The sequence below is a fragment of the Pan paniscus genome, chromosome 15 (assembly GCF_029289425.2).
Source record: "Pan paniscus chromosome 15, NHGRI_mPanPan1-v2.0_pri, whole genome shotgun sequence".
NCBI lineage: Eukaryota > Metazoa > Chordata > Mammalia > Primates > Hominidae > Pan > Pan paniscus.
In genome coordinates this window covers 74,409,077-74,435,406 of record NC_073264.2, presented here as the reverse complement: position 1 = coordinate 74,435,406, position 26,330 = coordinate 74,409,077, and the positions used below count along the sequence as shown (strand labels likewise).

General features: G+C 38.6%; 1 protein-coding gene across 44 annotated transcripts in view; it reads left to right on the top strand.

Moving 5' to 3' along the window:
* Window positions 1-26,330, top strand: part of NUMB (NUMB endocytic adaptor protein) — a 192,234-nt gene that overhangs the window by 141,800 nt on the left and 24,104 nt on the right. For 25 of the 44 annotated variants that reach the window (XM_024925379.4, XM_014347609.4, XM_055097799.2 and 22 more), the window contains one exon: window positions 1,104-1,178. In XM_024925379.4, the coding sequence (XP_024781147.1) occupies window positions 1,104-1,178 (75 nt within the window). Of the gene's footprint in view, window positions 1-1,103; window positions 1,179-7,901; window positions 7,935-26,330 lie in introns of all 44 variants that reach the window. The other 19 variants (XM_063596306.1, XM_055097794.2, XM_008977872.4 and 16 more) reach the window with 1 other exon arrangement.

Here is a 26,330-nt window from a genome sequence, read left to right as displayed (position 1 = left end):
TAGGGACTTGAGGGGAGGTGGTGACAACCTATGGGACTATGAGGGGAGGAAATGCACGGTGAGCAAAGCTTGCCTTGTTATGCAGATAAAAAGTCTCTCCTATAATACAAGTTGTCTGGAGCAGCCCTCAGAAGAATAGGTGATAGCCTGTGACAGAGTCTGGGGTGTTGACCGTTAGTCTCTTCTTCTGTGATACAGTTAATCTACCCTAGTTGATAAGATTCCCAGGGAGGGCATAAATAACAATTGAGCTCCTTTTTGAAGGATCTATCTTTGGGCAGATAAGAGAACTTCAGAGAAAGCCCCTCCTGCTCTTCAGGGGAGAAGGGGGAGTTAGAGTCAGGAGGTCAAGAGAAGGTCAGACCTTGGTTCTTTTTTAGTTCAAAGCATTCAGCACCATACTTTGGGGTAACGTGTTCTGAGTCCCAGCACTGATACATAGTTATCCTATTCCACACCTATAACTTTATGTAATTCTCTCAGCCTGAAATAGTCTTTCAACCTTTCAATTTTTGCCTCTTCAAATTTTATGTATCTTTTCAAGCTCAGATGTAATACCTTCATAAAATTTGTTTTGGTGATCTGCCATGCTCTTATATGCGCCCCATAAAAGGAGTGTGTGATTTCTTCAGTCTTTGAAAAACTGTCATTTTTGTTTGTGCTTTTTAAAAGATATGTATATATACTTTGTCTTAGGATTACTTTTGTGTGTAGAGACAGAGTAACTGTGTCTAGCACAGGCTATTATGCTTCAGATCCAGTAGATTCAGGTAATGTTTAGTGCCTACTGTGTACTTCTTCACTTACCTATAACACCTTTTTGAAATAATTATTCTAAATCTTATTCCTATGAGGACACTGAGAATATGTAAAGTTACATTATCTGAACTCTTTTTCACTGGCTGTGTATTTCTTGAGTGTAGGAATTTCAATACAGGTTGTGTGTCTCTTATCCAACATGCTTGACACCCAGAAGTGTTTCAGATTTCAAATTTTTTCAGATTTGGAATGTTCAACCTGTATTCAATTTTCACCTAATGCTTACTGTATAGTAGCTACTTGGTAAACATAGCAATAGCCCTAACTTTTCCTTCTTTCTGCAGTACCTTGGCCATGTAGAAGTTGATGAATCAAGAGGAATGCACATCTGTGAAGATGCTGTAAAAAGATTGAAAGCTGTATGTATTTGATGGTTGCCAGTGTTGATCTATATGCTATCAATATTTTCTTAAAAGATTTTGCTCAGTACATTTTAGTGACCCAGTAAAAACTGTGTTTCTGTTAAAAAGATGTGGGCTTGCTAATAAGGAGCATCTCAGCCAAGCGCGGTGGCTCACTCCTGTAATCCTAGCACTTTGGGAGGCTGAGGCAGGAGGATTACATGAGGCCAGGAGTTTGAGACCAGCCTGGGCAACATTTCAAGACGCTGTCTCTATTAATTCCAAAAATGTTTTCTTAAATAATAAAATAATAATTAAAAAATTTAAAAGCATCTCATGTTGCCCATCCAGAGGTATAAATTATTAGATGAGCCGTTTAAATTTAGGCCAGATATTATCCTAAAGGTACTTTTGATTTATAACCCATATGAAACAAATGTTGTGAAATCTGATAGAAGAATAGTATTCTAAGACTAGGATAAAACTGTTACAGTTAACATCTTACCCTAACTGTGATAACTGGGCTATAAATTAGGGGTTTTAAATATACTGTAAAAAATAGCTTCCTGGGGAAAACTAGAGGATAGAGATCTGTGTTGATGCCTGGTGAGGTTTCCTTTTTGGAGACTTCTTACTATTACCTTGACTCCTACTCCCCAATTTTCTTCTCTATACACCTCTAACATAAACAGTCTATTTCTACTGCCTTTTACATAAACTTTAGCACACTTGAAGTAGAGAGCCCTTTCCCAGGATAACGTTTCCTCTGCCTGTTATGCGATAGAACACATCCCAGGCACATGCCTGTGTATTCAGTGAAAGGAAAGAACGAGTTCGGAATTCATAAAGATTCAAAGTGTTAATTTCAGATTTTCCATAGGTTTGAGGAATGTTCCATAGATCTGATAGCCCTTTTCACAACCCTCCTTCTCTCTAATATGTGGCCTTTCCCCACTTTGCTGTGAAAGCTTTAAGCATTACTTCTGCATGCTCTGGTCCCAACAGCATTAAATACATGTTGCTTTGGGTTTGCTGGTATGGTGGGCTGCCACAAGTTTGACTACTAATGTGTGCTTTTTTCCCTCAATTTGCTTAGTAATCAGAACTTTTGTGCTTCTCGGCATAGTCTATATTACTTCTTATCTATAATTCCTGAATATAAAATATATAAAATTTAGAGAAAAAGCAACCAAGTCAGAGAGGTAGATTTAATTTTGGGATAAATACCTGAATCTGTCATAGAAGGGAAAGGAGAAAAGTAATTGGCTATAATATACAAAGAACTAAAAAATTTTAAAAAAAGATACAGACATACGTACACATATATACATACATAGATACCTATACATACTCTTTATCTCAGATTTTGATCATTAAAATTCTTAAATGATTCAAGCCTTTGCTAGTCTTATCTGTGCTCTCCAATCTGTCATTTACGTTAAGGGGACCTTGTGTTATGGTACATGAAATTATAGTTTGTAGACCTTCCATGCCAACCTAAATATATTCCCCAGTTAAACATAGTCTCAGATAATTTAATTTTCCATTTTGTCAAAACCAAATTTAAAAGAGAAGTAAAATTTTAATTTTCTTTAACAAAATAATTCCGGGTTCATCTAGAATAATAATAAACAAAATATCAGTTACTCGGGAGGCTGAGGTAGGAGGATTGCTTGAGTCTAGGAGTTTGAGACCAACCTGGGCAACACAGTGAGCCCTTGTCTCAACTAAATAAATACACAAACAAGATGATTTTAGCTAAGAACATTTTTTTAAAGTAATGCAGTTATTTGCCCATTAAATAATATTTTATACTAATGACTGAAAACAAATCAGTGAACAGACTAGATAGCCCTGAAACAAACTATAAATAATTATTAAAATCTTATAATTTACACAACTTATGGTGAAATGGCCACTGTGGAATGAGCCTTTAGAAAGTCTTTTGATTCAGAGTATGACTTCATGTGCACTCTGTAAGTAAGGAAAAGCTAGAGGTGGTTTAAGTTTGCCCAGAACATATTGAGAAACGGTATTTTGTTGTTTAATGAGCAGTTAATCCTCTTACCTGTCTAGCTTTGTTTTTTTTTTGAAATACTTTTAATTAGAAATATCTCGTTATTATATAAGCAATATGTTTATTGTATAAAATACAAATGAACCAAAAAAGTACACAAATAAAATGAAATTTCCTACAACCCCAGAGATAGCCACTATTTAACTGTCTAGTTTTAAAACTAATGTTTCAGTAGATTTTTTTGTTTTATTTTACCTTTTTATTTTTAAACCAAGAAGATAATAGGCGTGATTGCTTGAGGCATAGGACTATTTAGATAATAAAATTTAATGTTTTTATATTCATCAGAATTAGGAACTAAATAGCCATTTTAAAAATTATACCTATGCATGGAATAGTGGCTGGCACATAGTAGTAACTCAAAAAATACTTCTAGAATGAATATACAGAAGACAATCTGATCTACAATATGTGGTCAAATTGAGTCTTACAATAACCATAATCAAATATTATGTCTAATGTTTTAAGTTTACCAAAACTGTTTTATTTCTAAAGATCTTTATTTTCCTATGGTTTTTAATGACGAAAAGAAAGTTTTAAGCCGAAGACAGTAGCTTGCACCTATAATCTCAGCTACTTAGAAGTCTGAGATGGGAGGATCGCTTAAAGCCAGGAGTTCAAGACCAGCCTGGGTAACATAGTGAGACTCTGTCTCTACAAAAATAAATAATAAAAAAGAAAGTTTTAGATATGTTGGTGATTGTTTTCTAAACATACTTAAACTTTTAAACTTTGAGGGGAAATTGACCATTTCTAGACTTCTTATCAAGAAGTTATTTAAAATTTTTCAGACAAAAACTAGATTTGGAGCAAATGTTATATGTAGTTTTGCACTGGCATGTATTATTAAAACATGAAATTGAAGTTTTGGGTCCCTGGAGTAAATTTCCTGTTTCTTATGCTCAATGAAACATCCCCATTCTTTCCGCCCCCCCCACCCCGCCCCCCCCGCCGAGACAGAGTCTTGCTCTGTCACCCAGGTTGGAGTGCAGTAGTGTGATCTTGGCTCACTGCAACCTCTGCCTCCCAGGTTCAAGCAATTCTCCTGCCTCAGCCTCCCGAGTAGCTGGGATTACAGGTGCCCGCCACCACACCTGGCTAGTTTTTTTTGTATTTTTAGTAGAGACAGAGTTTCACCATGTTGGCCAGGGTGGTCTCGAATTCATGACCTCGTGATCCACCCACCGCAGTCTCCCAAAGTGCTGGGATTACAGGCATGAGCTGCCGCACCTGGCCTCCCCTTTCTTTTAAATACTCTTTCTAGAGCTATACTGAGAATCTTGCAGAAAGTTGGAAGTCTTTAGGATACTGTTCTTCTCATATCATAGTGTGCCACATGTATTCCTGATTTTTGTCTTCTTTTCATATTTTTACTATGCAGAAATTTCTCGTTGCCTTTTGATTTCTCTGAGCAAACATTCATCTAAAAATCATCCACTGGGGATCTACAACCTACTTTGCCAGATACTTATATTGTGCCAAATGCTATGTTTCTGGAGACTTTTTGTTTGTTTTTTTTTATGGATTATAAAGCTTCCTTTTAGAGTTTCAAATAAGTGGGAGCAAATATAAGGATGCATAAGCCTGCAGAGGATTAAAGAAGAAATAGGATATCTTTGAAATTAGTTTGAATGCCAGAGTTTAAAATTTTAAAGAATAGCTCAGATGTACCAGTTAAGTAACAAAACAAGCATTTTAAACCTACCATGTGAATGATCTTTGGAAGGCAGCTGTGCTCATCACTATACCACCAACACATCTAGTGAATAATCTTTGAACTAAAAATTTAATATTTCTGGTGCTTTTTATTTATTCATTTTTTTTGGAGTGGAGTTTTGCTCTGTCACCCAGGCTGGAGTGCAGTGGCACGATCTTGGGTCACTGCAACCTCCGCCTCCCGGGTTCACACGATTCTCCTGCCTCAGCCTCCAGAGTAGCTGGGATTACAGGCGCCCACCACCACACTCAGCTATTGTATGAGACAGGGTTTCACCATGTTGGCCAGGCTGATCTCCAACTCCTGACCTTAGGTGATCCACCAGCCTGGGCCTCCCAAAGTGCTGGGATTACAGGCATGAGCCACTGCGCCCAGCCTTCTAGTGCTTTTTAAATTTGTGAACAATTGAGGAAAGAGATAATTTGCAAGTGTTTTTCACCAAAATACTCTCTTACAATTTAGAATTACATTAACTTCAATTGGAAGTCATCTGCATACTTGATATGCTCAAATGAAAAAAATATTATAACTAAACAAGATAGTGTTTTAAAAATATGCTCCTCAGAGCATAAATATGTTAATTTTTTAACTTTCTGGGCATAAAGTTATTGACAGCTATTTTCAACTCATTTACTTTGTCATATAACCTCACTGATTAGCTACTTTGGGACTTAGCTTCTATAGGATAAATGACAGAAATCACTATTGCCCATTGTTATTGCCTTTATGGCATATCAGCTACAGGGTGAGGAATATTGTCATATATCAGCCAATTCCATAAAAAAGTGTATAAGGCCTTTGGTTATCTTGCTTAACTCTAGTCCAAGATGCCCTTCGTTTAAGGTCATTTCTTCCCATTGTTTCTTAAATGTCTCTCCCTCTGTCTTAGTTTTAGACTAGTTTCATTATACTACCAGTTTCTAATATGTTGGTTTTTTATTCACTATTTGATATATTTGTTTTAATATATGTTCTTGTTTTAGCAGGTAAAAGAATCATAACAAATGTTTTTTAAAAGAACATTATTATTCTTTAATAACTGTCTTTTTATGCATTTTGCATGCCAACTTTTTTCATTAACATCTTGGGTATTTTATAAAAAGAGGGAAAGCTCAATGTTTAACAGTAGCTTTTCTAGGAGCTAAATTAAATATTAACAATCTCCTTCCTTCACCTTCCCATCCCTCAAGAATGGTGAATATCTTAACTTTGGCTGCATCCTTGAAAGCTTATGGTTATTCATAGTCTAACAAAACTAGGGTCACCAAACTTGGCAGCAGAAATAATCTAGTCTTACTGTGATAACTACCCAATTACTTTATTATTTTTCCAGTTGCAGTTCAAAATGTTTTGTGGAAATATTTTTTGCTGTTTGTGATTTTCAAAGCTTAGAGGGGAAAACAAACTTTCCAGTGTTGGAGAGCACTGAATAGTTTATGAATTGTGTAAAAGAGTCAGATTTCAGTGCAATTATCTTTTCCTAGACATTTATCCAACATTAAAAACCTATGATTATAAAAAGTAAAGGCTTAAAGTATATTTCAACCACAGCTAGGAAATGTAAAGTTAAATCTAGCTTGTGTGAGTTCAAACCCATCTAATTTGTGTAAATTCTACAGATTTTAATTGGTGGCCAGTTTTCATAAATGGGGCTTAAAAATTGGTGCCGATAGCATAGATAGTTATGCCTCTGTTATCCAGATAGTTTCAGAATTGTTTACTTATAAATGTCAATGCAAGTTTCTTTATTTTAAAATAACAGCTTTTAGGTTGGGCGCAGTGGCTCATGTCTGTAATTCCAGCACTTTAGGAGGCCTAGGCAGGCGGATCACTTGAGGTCAGGAGTTCGAGACCAGCCTGGCCAACATGGTGAAACCCTGTCTCTACTAAAAATACAAAAATTAGCTGGATGTGGTGGCGCACACCTGTAGTCCTAGCTACTCGGGAAGCCGAGGCATGAGCATTGCTTGAACCCAGGAGGCAGAGGTTGCAGTGACCTGAGATCATGCCACTGCACTCCATCCTGAGTGACAGAGTGAGACTCTGACTCAACAAACAAACAAACAAACAAAAACAAAATAATAATAAACAATAGCTTTTATAAAGAAAACAAAACCCTGTTTCTTAAATTTCAGTTGTGGCCCACAGACATCATTTGGTTCTTAGGATACTTGTTTTCTCAGCTCTTGTATAAACATTAGCCTTGTAACCTTAATAGATAATTTATTCTGTGTCTGGAATAAAACATACATGTTATTTCCTTATGTATGTTGTGAAATTGATCAGCACACATGTACATATAGATTGATACTAATGTAAGTAAATGGAAAGCCAATGGTCAAGCTCCCCTTAAGTGGTATGGAGTTTCTAAGTGACATCTTGAACTCACTAAGAAAAAAGTATGACAAGGACCTTTGATGCATACTCATTTAATTTTACATATTACATTTTTAATGTGATTATGTGGTCATTTGAATGTGGACTTTTTTAAAATTGGTGACTTTCACATAGTTGACCGCCAATTTTAAACTTAAAAAATGTATATGGAACCAGTCTTCTATTTTCTATTCACTATTATAAAATTTAAAATGCAAATCTTACCAAACCAGTATGCCCTATTGTTTTCTCTGCTGCCAAATTTGGAAGATCTCTGTTTTAAATGTAAATAGCGATTACTAAACTAACTTGTTGCTCTGCATGGATACAGGTTCTGATTTCTTCTTACTCTTTCTATGGATTCTTAGGCTATACAGTGTGTTTCCCTGCATTTTCACGCACCCTTCCTTTTTCCCTGTCACTCCTGGTGTGGATAACTCTTTGAAACTCACTCCCACCCCTTCTCCCACTTTTTCCTTTCCCCAATTTCTGTATGTGCTTATTGGTGTGAAACTCTGGGACATTTAGGCCATACAATAATAGCGCTCGACTTGTCCCCCTGTTCCTCCAGGAAAGGAAGTTCTTCAAAGGCTTCTTTGGAAAAGTAAGTTTGATGCCACATTCATGCTTGCTTTATAAGGAGTTACACCCCTAGTGTAGCACTGACATATTTTTTAAAACTAGTGCAGCTTTGGTTTCTTTATAATACAGGAATTGGTTTGATTGTATATGGAAATTAATGAATTAGGAAGTTGCTATCCGTGATATTATCAGTGGGTCTACTGATACTAAATCTGATGATTCTAAGAAATTCCAATAAATAGGCTGGACACGGTGGCTCATGTCTGTAATCCCAGCACTTCGGGAGGCCAAGGCGGGTGGATCACCTGAGGAGTTTGAGACCAGCCTGGCCAACATGGTAAAACCCTGTCTCTACCAAAAATACAATACAGGTGATGTGCACCTGTAATCCCAGCTACTCGGGAGGCTGAGGCAGGAGAATCGATTGAACCCAAGAGGTGGAGATTGCAGTGAGCCGAGATCACGCCACTGCACTCCAGCCTGGGTGACAGAGTGAGACTCTGTCTCAAAAAAATAAAGAAATTCCAATAAATGAATCAAGTAGGTTAAAAGAGGATTATCTCCTCAATAGTAGGTATTAAAATAAATATCATTTGATCTTGTAAACCCTGTTTATATTAAAATATTAGCAATATTTGTAACAAGTGGATTTTACATAATGCCCAATATTCACAGGGAAATAGGAAGAAATATTTGAGTAAAAAATAAATATACCCCAAAGTTTACATTCAGTGCAATTTTTTTTCCAATCTAAATTAAATTTCAGGATAGTAAGTGAAAATGGATAAACTTACCTTTAGGGATCCTGCTATGATTTTTAACCTGCATTGCTAATCTAAGAAAAAGTATCTTAATTATTAGCCTACCAAATATCTGTCATATGTGGAATGTTGTTTATGTAGATGCTTTTCAGATAATGATTATTCAGTGTTCAGATCTCCCTAAATTTAAGAATATATGGGGTGGCTGTACACATATCAGTAAATATATTTCTAAATATATTTTGTGTCCAAGTTTATCCTTGTTTAGTTTTGAGTAAGTGCTAAAACTAATTCAGACTGAGACAGTATGAGAGAAAAATACTGTCACTAGATAACAGTATAAATTACTAAAAATTTATGTGATTAACAAAATCCTACAATTTTTTTTCTACTGCATGGTTTTGTCATTTTGGAAATTTGTTTTAAAGAACAAATAATTTACATTTCCTTCTCAATTAAATGTTTAAATGGAACTCATTTTTACATTTTCTTGTTCTAACTTGTCACCTTAATACTAGTGTAAACAAATTTGAAGTATTTTGATGTAATGATTTAATTCAGTTACTCCTCTCAATCTGAAATAAAAAGTCAAATAATTTACCCACACATGTCACAATACATTTTTTAATAGACATTTTGGGTCTGAGTCAGATTAATAGGTCCTTAGAATATGGGATACATATCTAGAAAGAATCTTATTATTTCCTGTGTAGCACAGCATTATAAGTAGGGATTATATTTGTTAAGGAAATTGATAATTGTTAAGGACACTTTAGGAAACTTTTTGTGGTGTATTTGTTTTTTCCTAAACAGAGTTTCCAAAAGCAATTACACATCGCCACAATTATCATACAATTTTAACTATTGTTCAAGTGACTAGTTTTAATAAGTCTACTTCAAGCAGCAGATAAGGCTATATACGATAAGCTATATAAGATAAGGCGTCATAGATAAGATGAAGGTCAGGTTATAGCAAATATTGATTTGGTTTTTAGAAAGACAATTGTAAAAGTATATATTTTAGCTGGATGCGGTGGTGCACGCTACTCAGGAGCCTGGAGTGGGTTAAGGAACAAAGCTCTTCCCTCAAAATCAATCCTGAGGTCACAGTATTTATTGCTACGTATAATGGGGCCATGATGCACCTACACTGTAGCTGAGCTGGATCACACTGTGTTTGGTAGCTTTTTCACTGCATTTTTTTTTGCTACATGATGAATTTGTATGGTATAAGAAAGAGAATTATGAATCATCTCACTTAATCCTTAACCCAAAAATAATAATTCTCCAGTTTTACAGTGAGAAAACTGAGGTTTGCAGAGGTTAAATGACCTGACTGAATTCACAGATATTTATAATAAGTGGTAAAAAAATGGGATTTGAACCCAAATAATCTGACTTCAGAGCCCACACTCTTAATCATTGTGCTATATAATCACTTTATTTTCATATTATTTATAAGTGAAGATTTTATCTCAAAAGGTGCTAGTAAGTAAAGAGCTTCTTAGAAACTCACTTTTACTTTCTTTTTTATAGAGTAGTAATTTAACTTTAGATTTTATTTCTAATCAATTTAACTTTTTATTAGTTAAAGCTTTAAATAATCGTCTTTTTTAGTAGAGACGGGGTTTCACCATATTGGTTGGCCAGGCTGGTCTTGAACTCCTGACCTCAGGTGATCTGCCCGCCTCGGCATGTGCCTGTAATCCCAGCTACTACTCAGGAGGCTGAGGCAGGAGAATTGCTTGAACCTGGGAGGCAGAGGTTGCAATGAGCCAAGATAATGCCATTGCACTCCAGCCTCGGTGACAGAGAGAGATTCCATCTCAAAAAAAAAAAAAGAAAAAAAAATCATCTTTTTTAGTGGTTCAAACTAACATTTTATTTATTTGGAAATATTTAAGTCCTACTGCATGTTGAGCATCCCTTATTCGAAATGTTTAGGACCTGAAGGGTTATGGATTTTGGATTTTTTTTGTTTTTTTTTTTCCAGATTTTGGAATATTTGCATATATATAATGAGATATTTTGGGGATAAGACCCAAGTCTAAATGCAGAAGTTATTTGTGTTTTATATATGCCTTATACATATAGCCTGAAGATAATTTTATACAATGCTTTAAATAATTTTAGTAATAATTTTATATAATTTTACAATTATTGTATAATTAAATAATTTTGTGCAAGAAACAAAGTTCATGTACATTGAACCATCAGAAAGCAAAAGTATCACTATCTCAGCCACCCATGTGGAGTCTGTGGTTGTTTGGCATTACCATCATTCCCTACTTTGAATTTATATGCTACTGATAAGCAATCATTTTCTTACATTTATTCACACATAAGTATTTCGCTTTCAAAAAAAAAAAAGACATAATGGCTGGGCGCGGTGGTTCCAGCCAGCACTTTGGGAGGCCAAGGGCGGGTGGATTGCTTGAGGTCAGGAGTTCAAGACCAGCCTGACCAACAGGGTGAAATCCTTTCTCTACTGAAAATACAAAAAAAATTAGCTGGGCATGGTGGCACACACCTGTAGTCCCAGCTACTCAGGAGGCTGAGGCAGGAGAATTGCTTGAACCCGGGAGGTGGAGGTTGCAGTGAGCCTAGATCACACCACTGCACTCCAGCCTGGACTATAGAGCAAGACTCTGTCTCAAAAAAAAAAGACATACCACTAGTAGAGTGAAAAAATAATATGTTCAGAGTAACTGAGCAGCACCGTAGCATCACCAGAATACATATGTCAACTGTTTAACAACAGCAACAACAAACAATGACAGGCTTTGTCTTCCCCTCTGAGGCTGTGTTTTGATTAAAAGATAACTTACACTGTTTTTTTTTTTTAACATAAAAAGAAATATCAGAAGCAGTTGAGGGGCTAGGAAGTGGGTCTTCTAGGGATGAAGTGGCATTCTGCTAGATGGCTTTTTTTTTTTTTTTTTTGAGACAGGGTCTCACTCTGTCACCCAAGCTGGAGTGCAGTGGCACAATCATGGCTCACTGCAGCCTCAAACTCCCAGGCTCAGGGGATCCTCCCAACACAGCCTCTCGAGTAGCTGGGACTATTGGCATGTGCCACCACACTCAGCTAATTTTTGTATTTTTTGTAGAGACAGGGTTTCACCATGTTGCCCAGGCTGGTCTCAAACACCTGAGGTCAAGTGATCTGCCCACCTCACCCTGCCAAAGTGCTGGGATTACAAGCATGAGCAACTGTGCCCAGCATGCTGGATGGCTTATGTGTTGTATGCCTACTTTTTGTTGTTGTTGTTGTTGAGACAGAGTCCCCCTTCATCACCCAGGCTGGTGCAGTCTCGGTCACTGCAACCTCTGCTTTCTGGGTTCAGGTGGTTTTTTGCTTCAGCCTCCCAAGTAGCTGGGACCACAGGCACTTGCCACCATACCCGGATAATTTTTGTATTTTCAGTAGAGACGGGGTTTCACCATGTTGGCCAGGCTGGTCTCGAATTCCTGACCTCAAGTGATCAGCCTGCCTTGGCCTCCCAAGGTGCTGGGATTACAGGCATGAGCCACAGCACCCAGAATTCTTTTCTTATGTTATTGGGGAAAATTTTTTTTTATGTCATGGTGATTTTATACTAATATATAATTTTTTGCAGTGAGTCATTTAAAGAGTTTGGAAAACAGAGAGGGGCAAGTTATTACCCATGATCTTACCCAGAATGTGCTTTTAAATGATAATTTTTTCTGTAATTTGGAATCTTTTGAATCTTTCAAGTTGCCATCGTTTAATTCATCTTCACCCTAATCTACGAGAAATAGACTGGTGAGAGAGACTTGATTTATTGAGTTTGCTAGGTCAATTGTGGTTTGATGAAACCTCAAAAGGAAGCATCTTACAGAACAGTATATGTTACGGAGTTTTTATCCAGTACAGTTCCTCATAAATTTTGATACTTTGTTATTCTTTGAATCATGTATGATTTGATGATCCAGGATAAATAGAACAACAGTAATCAAGAAGTGTTTTTATTAAACACTTTTACGTGAAAATAAGTAGATAGAAGAATTGTTTGCCCCGATTCTGAATTTATGACTCATAGCCAGGAAAACCTTCTTTTCTGTAAGTTGCCTCTTGGACCTGACCACCATCACTTCCCTATTGTTGCGTCACCAGCTGATAGGAGCAGTGTCTCCAGAAACTTTAGCAGTAGGGAACAGATAAACCTGGGTCTGTTACAGGCCTGTAATCCATTGTAAGCTTACAAACATTGTAAAAGAGGGGCAAAAAAACAAAGACCTGAAATAAAATTTTCCAAACTAATTAAATTGCTCATTGCCGTGGCCGGGCACAGTGGCTCATGCCTGTAATCCCAGCACTTTGGGAGGCTGAGGCAGGTGGATCACGAGGTCAGGAGTTCAAGACGAGTCTGGCCAAGATGGTGAAACCCCGTCTCTACTAAAAATACAAAAATTAGCCGGGCGTGGTGGCAGGCGCCTGTAATCCCAGCTACTCAGGAGGCTGAGGCAAGAGAATCGCTTGAACACCGGGGGTGGGCAGAGGTTGTAGTGAGCCCAGATCGTGACACTGCACTTCAGCCTGGGTGACAGAGTGAGACTATCTCAAAAATAAATAAATAAATAAATAAATAAATAAATAGCTCATTGCCTTAGGAAAGCCAATAATGCACTCAGCTTTTTAGGGATTATTACATGCAGCTTCATTCATAGTTGGCTATACTAGGCAAATACTTTATTACCAAATAATTACATGGCACTTAACATTTGAAAAAATATTTTTATAATTTTAATGTATTTGAGGAACCCTATGAACTAAGTAATCTGTATCCCATTTTATGAAGAAACTGACTCAACATAGAGACAGGAAATATTCTTAGGCCACCCTATTAGATCTCTTTTTAAAGCCATTTACTTGTATTTATATAGAGCTTTATAGTTTATTATGTGCTTTGACCTACTTTCTAATTTGCCATTCATAACAGTTCAGTGAATTGGACAGGGTAGTTCATGAAACTGCATTTTACAAATGAATAAACAGAAGCTCAGAGAGTTCACCCAGCTAATACTAAATGGCAGTGCCTACACTGAAAGCAAGGTTTTCTGAAACTTAGTGCAAAGGTCTTTCATCTACCCCATGTTGATGTTCTGTCATTCAAAAAGCATTCCTCTGCTTTCCTCGGGTATGCCTTAATTATAATGAATGGAGAAGCGTCTAATGCAGAGGATGCTAGACAGCCCAACGGCCTGAATACTTCCACAAACATGGATTGTATGGCCTGCACACAGTTTATAAATTTGAATTAGTTGCAAATATTTTAAACATTGAGAACTTTCAATAAATATCCTACTTTTCAGTAGGACATTTATCTTAAGAATTAGCAGACCTGGCAAAACAGCATGCTTTCTGTGTGGCAACAGTTTCCTGACCTGAGTAGCAGCTGTGCCCTTTGCCTATTCGCCACAATCCCTGCAACTCCCTGTTGTCCCTGCTTCACTCATTTGTTATCTGCCTTTAATTCTTGTAGGCATTTGAGTTTGTGAACTCCTCTCTGGGTTATGTCACTTTGATTTATTTTTCTTTGTAGCAACCACTTCTGACTGTATAAAAATCACCAAAAATATTATAATATCTGTTCTAACAGATCCTGTTAATATACTGCCAAATATAGTTTTTCAAGTTTTTATGTTTTTACAATTGCTAAATGGCACCATTAGAAATGGTTAAGTTTTAGAGAATGCATGGTTGAAAAGTAATGTGTTATTATGTTGTTTTAACCTAATTCCTGAGAGTAAAGGATTTCATGGCATTTATGACTCCACTCTTGAATTAGTATATTCAAATCTACATTCTATTTTATATTTCCTAAATTTTCTCCTCTATGACAACTTGTACTTAGTGCTTATCTTCATTCTGGATCCTATTTTATTATTATTATTATTATTATTATTATTATTATACCTTAAGTTCTGGGATATATGTGCAGAACATGCAGGTTTGTTACATAGTTATACATGTGCCATGGTGGTTTGCTGCACCCATCAACCTGTCATCTAGGTTTTAAACCCCACATGTGTTAGGTATTTGTCCCCTTGCCCCCAACTCCCTGACAGGCCCCAGTGTGTGGTGTTCCCCTCCCTGTGTCCATGTGTTCTCATTGTTCAACTCCCAATTATGAGTGAGAACAGGTGGTATTTGGTTTTCTGTTCCTGTGTTAGTTTGCTGAGAATGATGGTTTCCAGCTTCATCCATGTCCCTACAAAGGACATGAACTCATTCTTTTTTACGGCTGCATAGTATTCCATACTGTATATGTGCCACATTTTCTTTATCCAGTCTGTCATTGATGGGCATTTGGGTTGCTTCCAAGTCTTTGCTATTGTGAATAGTGCTGCAGTAAACATACATGTGCAAGTGTCTTTATAGTAGAATGATTTATATTCTTTTGGGTATTGGATCCTATTCTTTAAAAGTGCATCTGTGCTCATATATTGTTTCCCTCCTATTCAAGGGACTATCTGTGCTCCTCACAGAGGCTAACTCCTCCACCAGATTCTTCTTATTCCAACTCTTACTTATTCTGGCAATGCTACCCCCTCTCCCCTCTATAATCAGTTTTCTTTCTCTAGTGGATCATCCATTAGCATAAAAATATACCATCTTCTTTTTAAAAAAAGGTTTCTTCTTGGTACCCTCAGTTCCTTCTGTTGAACCCATTTAATCATCTCCACAACTTTTACCTCCGCCACCCCACCACGGCTACCCTTATCTTCTTTTGTATTACTATTCCAGTAGTCCTATCGCCTTACTCAGACTATCAGCAGCAATTTACATAGCCCATCTCTCACTCCCCTTTGAAACACTATTCATTTGGAGTTCAGGAATCATACTTTCCAGTTCTCCCCTTCATCTGTGGACTCTTCTCAGCCTACACCTGTTAATGATCTCATCCACAGTGTGATGGCTTTAAATATCATTTATGTAATATATGCTGATGGTTTTGAAATTTATATCTCCATACATCTCCCCTGAACTCCATAATGGTATTTCTGTCTTACAAGCAATATAGCACAGGAATCAAGGGCCCAGCCTTTGGGGCCAGATTACTTGCGTTTACTAGCTTTGCGATTAATGCCTACTTCATGTGATTGTTGTGAAGATTAGATGAATAAATATGAGTAAAGAGCACCAAATGGCCTGTTTTGGTAGATAGGTGTCAATATCATCATTATTAAACTTTTTCTCTTCGATATCTGCTAGTCACCTCACACTTTAATATGTCACAAATCAAATTCCCCCAAGGAGAGAAGGATCTTTCTCTCCTAGTCTTTCCCAGTCTCAGTATACAGCATCTCTGTCCCTATGCTCTAGCCAAACCCTGGATTTGACCTTGACTCCTCTTTTTCTTATACCCTACATCCACTCCATCAACAGTTCCTGTCTGCTTCAGCCTTCAAGAACCTAATCAATTCTCACTATCTCCACCACTCCTACCCTGGTCCAAGCCAGCATCTCCTCTTATCTGAACCATTGCAGTAGCATCCTACTAGCATCCTACTACCCCTGCTTTCATTATTGTCCTCCTGCCATCCCCTCTTGAGAGATCAACCTGAGTGATCTTTTTAAGACAGAGGCCCAGCCGGGCGCGGTGGCTCACGCCTGTAATCCCAGCACGTTGGGAGGCTGAGGCGGGCGGATCACAAGGTCAGGAGATGGAGACTATCCTGGCTAACACGGTGAAACCCCGTCTCTACTAAAAATGCAAAAAAATTAGCCGGGCGTGGTGGCGGGCGCCTGTAGTCCCAGCTACTCGGGAGGCTGAGGCAGGAGAATGGCGTGAACCCGGGAGGCGGAGCTTGCAGTGAGCCAAGATCGTGCCACTGTGCTCCAGCCTGGGCAACAGAGCAAGACTCTGTCTCAAAAAAAAAAAAAAAAAGACAGAGGCCCGATTATGTTGCTTCACTGTCCCATGTCCTCCAGTAGCTTCCTGACCTACTCAGAGTAAAAGCCAGTCTTTTAGGCCTTGTAGGCCATTGCATATGAATCCCCTCTTTTTCCTCTTTTATCTCCTCCTAGCCTTCCTCTTGCTCCCTCTGTTCCAGCCACACTAGCCTCCTCAGTATTCCTTAAACACACCAGGTACTCTTTCACCTCAGGGCCTTTGTACTTGCTGTAACCTCTAGTCTGGAACGCACATCATCCAGATATATGTGTGGCTCACTTCCTCATCTCTTTCCCTTCACTCAAAAGCCACATTCTCAGGCATTTACTGACAACTTTTTAAAAAATCCAAACACCACTCTCCCCCAGACACACACACACTCCCTATTCCCCTTCCTAGCTTTTTTTTTTTTTTTTTTTTTTTTAAAGACAGAGTCTCACTCTGTTGCCCAGGCTGGAGTGCAGTGGCGCAATCTCGGCTCACTGCAAGCTCCGCCTCCCGGGTTCATGCCATTCTCTGGCCTCAGCCTCCTGAGTAGCTGGGACTACAGGTGCCCGCCACCACACCCAGCTAATTTTTTGTATTTTCAGTAGAGACAGGGTTTCACTGTGTTAGCCAGGGTGGTCTCAATCACCTGACCTCGTGATCCACCCGCCTCGGCCTCCCAAAGTGCTGGGATTATAGGGGTGAGCCACCACGCCTGACCCCTAGCTTTATTTTTATCTGATAGGGTTTATCACTGTGTGTCATACCATACATTTTACTTGTTTATCTCTTCCTCACTGAAATGTAAGCTCTGTGAGGACAGTGATCTCCACCTGTTTTGTTTACTGCTGAATCTTCAGTACCTAGAATAATTTGTGGTCCATAGTAGCTGCTCCAAAATATTTGAATTAATGTGTAAAGGAATGAATGAGAAATGTACTGCTCAAGTTCACCCTGTTGTGGGAGGAATCAGATAGGTAAAGACATGGTTACCAAATTGTGTGACAATAACAGGTGCTCCAGGAGCAAAAAGGAAGAGTGAATGTGAAAGGTTGTAATGAAGGCTTCTAGGAGGAGATGACACCTAAGGCTGAGCCTAAAAACTATGAACTCCAGTTAAACTAACTTAGAAGAGAAAGAGATTTCAGACAGAAGGAACAGCACTATCAGGGACATTGGGATGAGAGAAAACATGTTCCACACTCATTCATTCATTCATTCAACCTAGGGGTGTTGAGAAGGAAACAGAAGATGAGACCCAGATTTTGTTCATGGATGACCAAGGGGTTGGTGGAATCACTCATTGTGAGAAGGGATAAATTTGGTTTTGGACAGGTTGAATTTGAGATGCCTCTAGAATTTCCATTTCAGCTACTATATACCTTTGAAATATGAACTTAGTATTGGAATAATCCCTAGGTCTCCCCTCCCCCAACTGAAGTGATTTGGCAAACTTGAAGAGCTAAATTGCCTCCCCAAAATCTCTCCTTTACTGTGTAGTTCATGACATGCTCCATCCTTGTGTTTTCCTAAAAGCCTTTAAGTGCCCCTCTCATTTAAGAAAGTACAGGAATAATGAACCTTAGTGTCTGAGACTAAAAGTTACTGTACTCTTCCTGAGCACAGTACAATCTCAAATCCTGAAGAAAGTTGTGTTTCTGTCCTTTCACTGCTTTGTTCTTTGGGGTATATTCACTGGATTTTGGAATTATAAGACAAAATTTATTGATTACACCATTCTGTTCAGAAATTCAAATATTAAATTATAGACTTTAAGGCTTTTCTTTTCTGATTTAAAAAGCAATGAAGCTGGGTTTCCTCTGAAAAAAGTCTCGTTTGTTTATTACAAGGCACACTGTATCATGGTTCCCTGGTTTATATATCACCATTACTCTGTAATGCCTGCCTCTGTGTAGATGTGATGGAAAGACTGACCAGTGATTCTTTACACATTGGGAACCTTTGAAGACCTCTTTGGTTTGTAGCTGAAGGAACTTTGCACAGTAGAATTGCAAATCACTGTTGTTCTGAGAGTGACTTGCTCTGCCCTAATTGGTCTGTTTGCTGTTGTTGCTTCTTAATATTTCAAAGCTATGCAAAATGATGTTTCCATGTGTCTTTATAGCATTTCTTCACTTCAGCTTACATTAGAACATCTGCTTAACCCTTTTGCTCTTACCTAGCATATGCCCGCAGAGCTGTCTTGCCTCCAAATGTCATTTTTATTTTTGTTAATTAATGGCATGCTCTTATCTCACTGGTGATCTTGGGGATCATAGAGTTTTAGAGTTGGACGGCACCTTAAAATAGGTGGGATATAAATACATTTGTCAGAAAAAAAAAGAAAATGAATTCGGGGACACAGTTCCAACAGGTCTAATATTTCAGTATAATGAATTGTCTTTCCAAGAAGATTCAATTAATTATAGAGATTATGATTGTATCAGATGTCGCAAACTATGGCCCACTACTGTATTTGTTTTTGTAAATAACATTTTATTGGAACAAAGTCATGCCCATTTGTGTACATATTGTTATGGCTGCTTTTGTGCAATGATAGAATTGAGTAGTTGCAATGGAGATCATATGTCCTGCAAAGCCTAAAATATTTTGTTGTCTGGTCCTTCACAAAAAACGGTTGCTAATCCCTAATTTCAACAATTTAAAAACTCATTTCGGCCAGGCGCAGTAGCTCACACCTGTAATCCCAGCATTTTGGGAGGCTGAGGTGGGCAGATCACCTGAGGTCAGCAGTTCAAGACCAGCCTGGCCAACATGGTGAAACCCCTTCTCTATTAAAAATACAAAAATTAGCCATAGCTGGGCGTGGTGGCAGGCACCTGTAATCCCAGCCATTTGAGAGGCTGAGGCAGGAGAATCGCTTGAATGCAGGAGGTGGAGGTTGCAGTGAGCCGAGATCGCACCACTGCACTCCAAGCATGGGCGACAGAGCAAGACTGCCTCAAAAAACAAAACAAAACTCATTCCTCCAACTCCAACTCATTTCTCCCAAGGATAACATTAATTATACTGATGAAATAAAAGAGCAGTGTAAGAATCTTTCCACCTACCATGTATATCACCAACTTGTCATTTTCATCCTTTTTCAATTTATTTTTAAAAAGTGGTTTCCGCTGGGCATAGTGGCTCACATCTGTAATCCTAATACTTTGGGAGGCTGAGGTGGGAGGATCACTTGAAGCCAGAACTTGAGACCAGCCTGGGCAACATAGCAAGACCATCTCTATAAAAATAAAAAAGTAACCAGGTGTGGTGGTACTTACTTGTGGTCTCCCAGCTACTCAGGAGGCTGAGGTGGGTAGATGACTTGAGCCCAGGAGTTTGAGGCTGCAGTGAGCTGTGATCACACCACTGTGCTCCAGCCTGGGTGTCAGAATAAGACCCTGTCTCTAATGAAAAAAAAAAGAAAGAAAGAAACAGTGGTTTCTACTTAAAGAAACAAAAAAAGCCTGGAGATAGGTAGATAGCAATTGGTTACTTCAGTTGCCTTTTACTGTACGTAGCTTTTATATTTAGGAGAAAGTCATCTTACAGTGTGCTGAGCTTGTTACTATTTCTGTGCCATTTTCCATTTTGTGTTCCTTCACCAGTTTTTTTCGTGTTAAGATTACCTGTGCATTTCTCTTCTGGTACAAGTTTCCTGATTTAGTAATTTGTAATAGATCCACTGTATGTTGCTATTTTCTTCAGTGTCAGAACCTGCTTAGTTGCTATATTGGTTTATATCTACCCATAATAAAAGGTTTTAAAGAAGATAATAATTTTAAAATACTAAGCTGGATATTTATAGTGTAGAGTACTTGAGAAAGTTATACTTTCATTTTTCACTTTTGGTTAGCTTGATCCTTCTGCTCAGATTTCACCAATTTAAATTCCAAGTTACTAAAGTTCTGTCCATGTTAGATCGGTTTTCTTTGAAAAAAAAGGATGTTTGTCTTTATTGTGAAACTTTTTCAAGATACATTTGTCAGTGTGAATTCTACCTATAACTGAAATTATTATTAAAGTAGAAAGTGTTAGAGCAGCAATGATAAAATAATTCTGAATGTCTGAACATCTATGTTGCCACTTCCACATTTTTATTAGTTCCTGAAGCATGTTTTTTTTTTGGTTTTTTTTTTGTTTTGTTTTTGAGATGGAGTCTCGCTCTGTCACCCAGACTGGAGTGCAGTAGTGTGATCTTGCTTGGCTCACTGCAACCTCTGCCTCCTGGGTTCAAGCAATTCTCCTGCCACAGCCTCCAGAGCAGCTGGGACTACAGGCGCATGTCACCACGCCTGGCTGATTTTTGTGTTTTTAGTAGAGACAGGGTTTCACCATGTTGGCCAGGATGGTCTCAAACTCCTGACCTCAGGTGATCCACTGGCCCTGGCCTCCCAAAGTGCTGGGATTACAGGCATGAGCCACCATGCCTGGCCAGCATGTTGTCTTTTTAAAGAGGTGTTTGTGCCACTAAGATGTATGTAAATTCTTTTTTTTTTTTTCTTTCTTTCTTTCTTTTTTGAGATGGAGTCTCACTCTGTTGCCCAGGCTGGAGTGCAATGGTGCAATCTCAGCTCACTGCAACCTCCACCTCCCGGGTTCAAGGGAGTCTCCTGTCTCACCCTCCCGAGTAGCTGGGATTACAGGCACCTGCTACCACACCCGGCTAATTTTTATATTTTTAGTAGAGACGGGGTTTCGCCATGTTCGTGAGGTTGGTCTCGAACTCCTGACGTCAGGTGATCCACCCTCCTCGGCTTCCTCTCAAAGTGCTGGGATTATAGGCGTGAGCCACTGTGCCCAGCCTGTATGTAAATTCTACATTTGATATTTAATGTAGTTTTTTTTCAGTCCTTTGATTAGTTAACTGTGGCCTGATCGCCTAGGGTACTGGTTTCAAGTAGACAGTTTTAGGGCAGACAGTCTTCTCTCAGCCATGTTTATCTTCTTTTCTTAAAAGTGCTCAGAAATCTTAGTTTATATGGTCAGAATGAAAGACTCAAGTTTACAAATAATATGGAAGTATTGGCCAGGCGCAGTGGCTCATGCCTGTAATCCCAGCACTTTGAGAGGCTAAAGTGGGCGGATCACCTGAGGTCAGGAGTTCGAGACCAGCCTGGCCAACATGGCGAAACCCCATCTCTACCAAAAAAAAATACAAAAGAATTAGCTGGGTGTGGGGCCGTGCACCCGTAATGCCAGCTACTCGGGAAGCTGAGGCATGAGAATCACTTGAGCCCAGGAGACAGAGGTTGCAGTGAGACTAAATTGCTCCACTGCACTCCAGCCTGGGCGACAGAGTAAGACTCGTCTCAAAAAAAAAAAAAAAAAAAAGAAATGTGGTATTGCAACTATAGAATTTGTGAGAGGAAGCCTGGGCTTAATTTCAGCTACAGGCATCTCTAATCATTAATATTTCAGTACCTGACTTAAATAACTATAATGTGGCAAACTATAATGATGTACAAGAACCCACACCCAAAAGTATGAACAAATACAAGAATTCGTATTATCTGTTTTCTTCCCCTCTTCAGAGAGATCAGAGGCCATGAAATATGACAAATATGATTCATTACTGATACATTAGTACAATACTATAAAATTATTAAGGCCTATCTCAAAAAGCACAATTTTTTTTATTTTTTATTTTATTTTTTATTTTTGAGATGGAGTCTCGCTGTGTCACCCAGGCAGGAGTGCAGTGGCGTGATCTCAGCTCACTGCAACCTCTGCCTCCCAGGTTCAAGCAATTCTCCTGCCTCAGCCTCCTGAGTAGCTGGAATTACAGGCACGTGCCCCCACACCTGGCTAATTTTTTGTATTTTTAGTAGATATGGGGTTTCAGCATGTTGGCCAGGCTGATTTTGAACTCCTGGCCTCAAGTGATCCACCTGCCTTGGCCTCCCAAAGTATTGGGATTACAGACATGAGCCACCACACCCAGCCACACATGTTTTTATAGCCATATAATTGGGATGTGTGATTTACACCTGTAATCCCAGCACTTTGGGAAGCCAAAGCAGGAAGATCGCTTGAGCCTAGGAGTTCAAGGCTGCAGTGAATTATGATTATGTCACTGTGCTCCAGCCTAGGCAGCAGGGCAAGACCCCGTCTCTACAAAAAATTGTTTAAAAATTAGCTGGGTATGGTAGTGCACGCCTGTAGTCCCAGCTACTGGGGAGGCTGAAGTGGGAGAATTACTGGAGCCCAGGAGTTCAAGGCTGTAGTGAGCTGTCCTGTGCCACTTGCATGGCAGCCTGGGCAACAAGGCAAGACCCTGTCTCCAAACAAACAAGCATATAATTGGGCCAAGAAAATGTTACATTTCCCTGAATATTGTAAGGAGACTAACTGGAGAACAGTCCCATTCTAAACTGACCTTTTATTTTTCCCTTCTTCAGTCTTCCAACCTTGAAGTAGTCCTATCTGTTGCCTCAGATACTGAACACTGCAGGCTACAATTATACAATGAGCAGATTGATTAAACTGCAAATTTAAATATCTTAAGATTGTCAGTGCCGTTTGGCAATGTTGTATATCACTGGTCAGCTGTCTCCTGTTTCCTACAACAGATATTTAGCGTATTTTTTCTTTCAACAAATATTTCTTGAACTGCTACTCTGTTCCAGGTGTTGTTCAAGTTCCAGGGATACAGCAGTGAACGATAGATGGAAGAAACCTTGCCCTCATGGAGCTTACCTTCCAGCAAAATACTAAATGTTACATGAGGGTTGGTTAAATATGAGCAGTTACTGTTGCTGGTGAATGACTCTTCTACCAATTTGCCTGGAACAGCCCTATTATAACACCCATTTATCAGTTTTAATAGTCATCTCTCTTTTTTTTATTGTACTTTAAGTTCTAGAACAATGAGAACACTTGGACACAGGAAGGGGGACATCACACACCGAGGCCTGTTGTGGGGTGAGGGGAGGGGGGAGGAATAGCATTAGGAGATATACCTAATGTAAATGACGAGTCATCTCTTTCATTTTCAAAGGGTTCCCAGTTTGTAGAGTAAATTATGTGACCGTCCTTGTTCTAAACCTTTCGTATACATTAATTCGTTTAATCTTCACAGTAACCCTATGAGGTATATGAGATTAACATCATTATACAGGTGTAGAAAGTGAAGCATAGAGAAGTTAAATTAACCTGCCTTTGATCATACTAGGAGTAACTTGCAGAACCAGAATTCAAATCCAAACAACAGCTTGGATTTGAAACTGTACTAGACTGCCTCCATACTACTGTTCTAAATCTTTAATATTTTACTCTGCCTGTCGTCTTTCCTCTCCCCAGCAAAGTAAAGCAGGTAAATTAAAACCATAAATTCACAGATGAATTTATGGTGCTCCAGAGTGAATTTCCTCCACTTGCTACTCCCTCCTTTACAAATCTGTCTTCATCTCTACTCGGCCTCACTTTATCCCTCCATTTCATAGGAATGGACATCTCTCCTCCTGTCTAAAACTTGTATTCTAGCCCCATCTCACCCTGCATTTTGTTGGACTTTGTTCTCTAAATTACTCTTCTCTTTTTCTTGGGCCTTCCGTTTCCATTGTTCCACTGGCTTTTCCCATTCAGCACATGAAGAGGATGTCATTGTTGAAAATGTATATCACTCTTTTAAGAATTCTGCTTTACTATTGGGAGAGGTTTTTAAAAGTTTATTAATATAATGATGATAATGGCTACTAATTGTTACCCTATTTAAATTCCAGGTACTGTATATAATCTCTAATCCTTTTAACAAACTACAAATATTTTAGGGATGAAGAGATGGAAGCTTAGTGGGCTACATAACTTTCTTAGCTTATGAATAGTAGCGCTGAATTCAGTCTCATATTTGTCTTAATCCAAAGCCCATTCTATTTCAAGTATAACATGCTAGTTTATCACAATTCTTATAGACTTCCCTTGATCCTCTGCCTGTGTCTTATTGCCCTGCAGCTCTCCTTTTTATAGAAAAGCTTTGTAAAAAAAAAAGTATTTAATACTTGTAGACTCTTCTTGCCTTTCATTTACTTCTCGACCCATTCTAGTCTAACTTCTACTTCTGTATCACGATCCTCCAAAGAAACAGAACCGCTAGGAAATATGTCATATATATGACATATATGTCATATATATGACATATATGTCATATATATGACATATATGACATATATATGACATATATGTCATATATATGATATATATGACATATATATGACATATATGTCATATATATGATATATATGACATATATATGATATATATGTGACATATATATGATATATATGACATATATATGATATATGTGACATGTATGATATATATGATATATACATATTATCTATTTTAAGAATTCACTCGTGATTGTAGGGGCTGGCAGGCTGGCAAGTCTGATACCTGTAAAGCAGGCCAACGGGCTGGAAACTCAGGCAGGGTTTCTTCTCCAGGAAACCTCAGTTTTTGCTCTTGAGGCCTTCAACTGATTGGATGAAGCATACCCATACTACCAAGGCTAATCTCCTTTACCTAAATTCAATTCATTGTAATAATGTTTACAGAGTAGCTTCTAATTGCCCATAGAATCAAGATCAAAGTCCTTATCAGGAATAGAAGGCCTTCTGTGATTAGGCCTTTCCTACTCTATCTCCCATTATGCCTTTCCCATTGCCAAGTCTACTTACCAAGCCATACTGAAATATTTATAGAGCCCCAGACTTGCCATGTTGTTTGCTTCCATGTCCTGTACTGCTGTTTCTTCTGCCTGGCATGTCCAGTACCTCTGTTACTTCCCTGTCTCCCTACCCCTATCTAAGCATCAAGAAAAATTATTCCAGCACCCAGTTCAGTCTTCTCCTTTGTATAACCTTCCCCAATTCCACAAAGAGATTTGATTATACCTTTTTTCTGACATCATTGTACCTTGTTCTCAGCTCTACTGTAGCATTTACCTACGGTATTCTTTATTTTTTGTCTGATTGTTGCCTTTCAGTAACCTTCCAGGTATTTCCACTGGCTGGCATATTATAGGCACTCATCAAATTTATGGTGGTGGTGGAGATGATGAGGCCGAGTGGATCACAGGTTACTTCAGTAAGGCCATGTCCTCATATCAAGTTTTCCTGGGCTTGGATCACTTATAGAAGAGAATGGTAGTTCTAAAAGTCTCCCTTGTCGCTTCTAGAGGCTGCTGCGCCAACCTTAGCACCAGATTCCTTTTGATCTATACTTGTTATGATAATCTGATACCTATTCTCAGCCTTCATATTGCTTTTGTTTTATTTTGCTGTATCCTTGAGGCAGTTAAAAAGAAAGGACACTGTTAAATTACTATTACATTCCATCACAGGAGGAATTATGCATCAGCTTGTTCTCATGTGATTCTCACGTGCCAAAAAGTATTTTCTGAGCCAATAAAAAGAAAATTATTTTTTCAGTAGTTTTTAAATCTTCCTGTGTCCCCAAAATGTCTCCATGCATTTAATGTCAAATTAAAAACCAAGCCAAGGCTGGGTACAGCGGTGCACACTTGTAGTCCTGGCTACACATGGGGCTGGGACAAGGGGATCACTTGAGCCCAGGAGTTCAAGGCTGTAATGCTTTATGATCATACCTGTGAATAGCCACTGCACTCCAGCCTGGGCAACACAGTGAGACCTCGTCTCTAAAATTATTAGAGGCTGGGCACAGTGGCTCACACCTGTAATCCCAGAACTTTGTGAGGCTGAGGCAGGCGGATCACTTGAGGTCAGG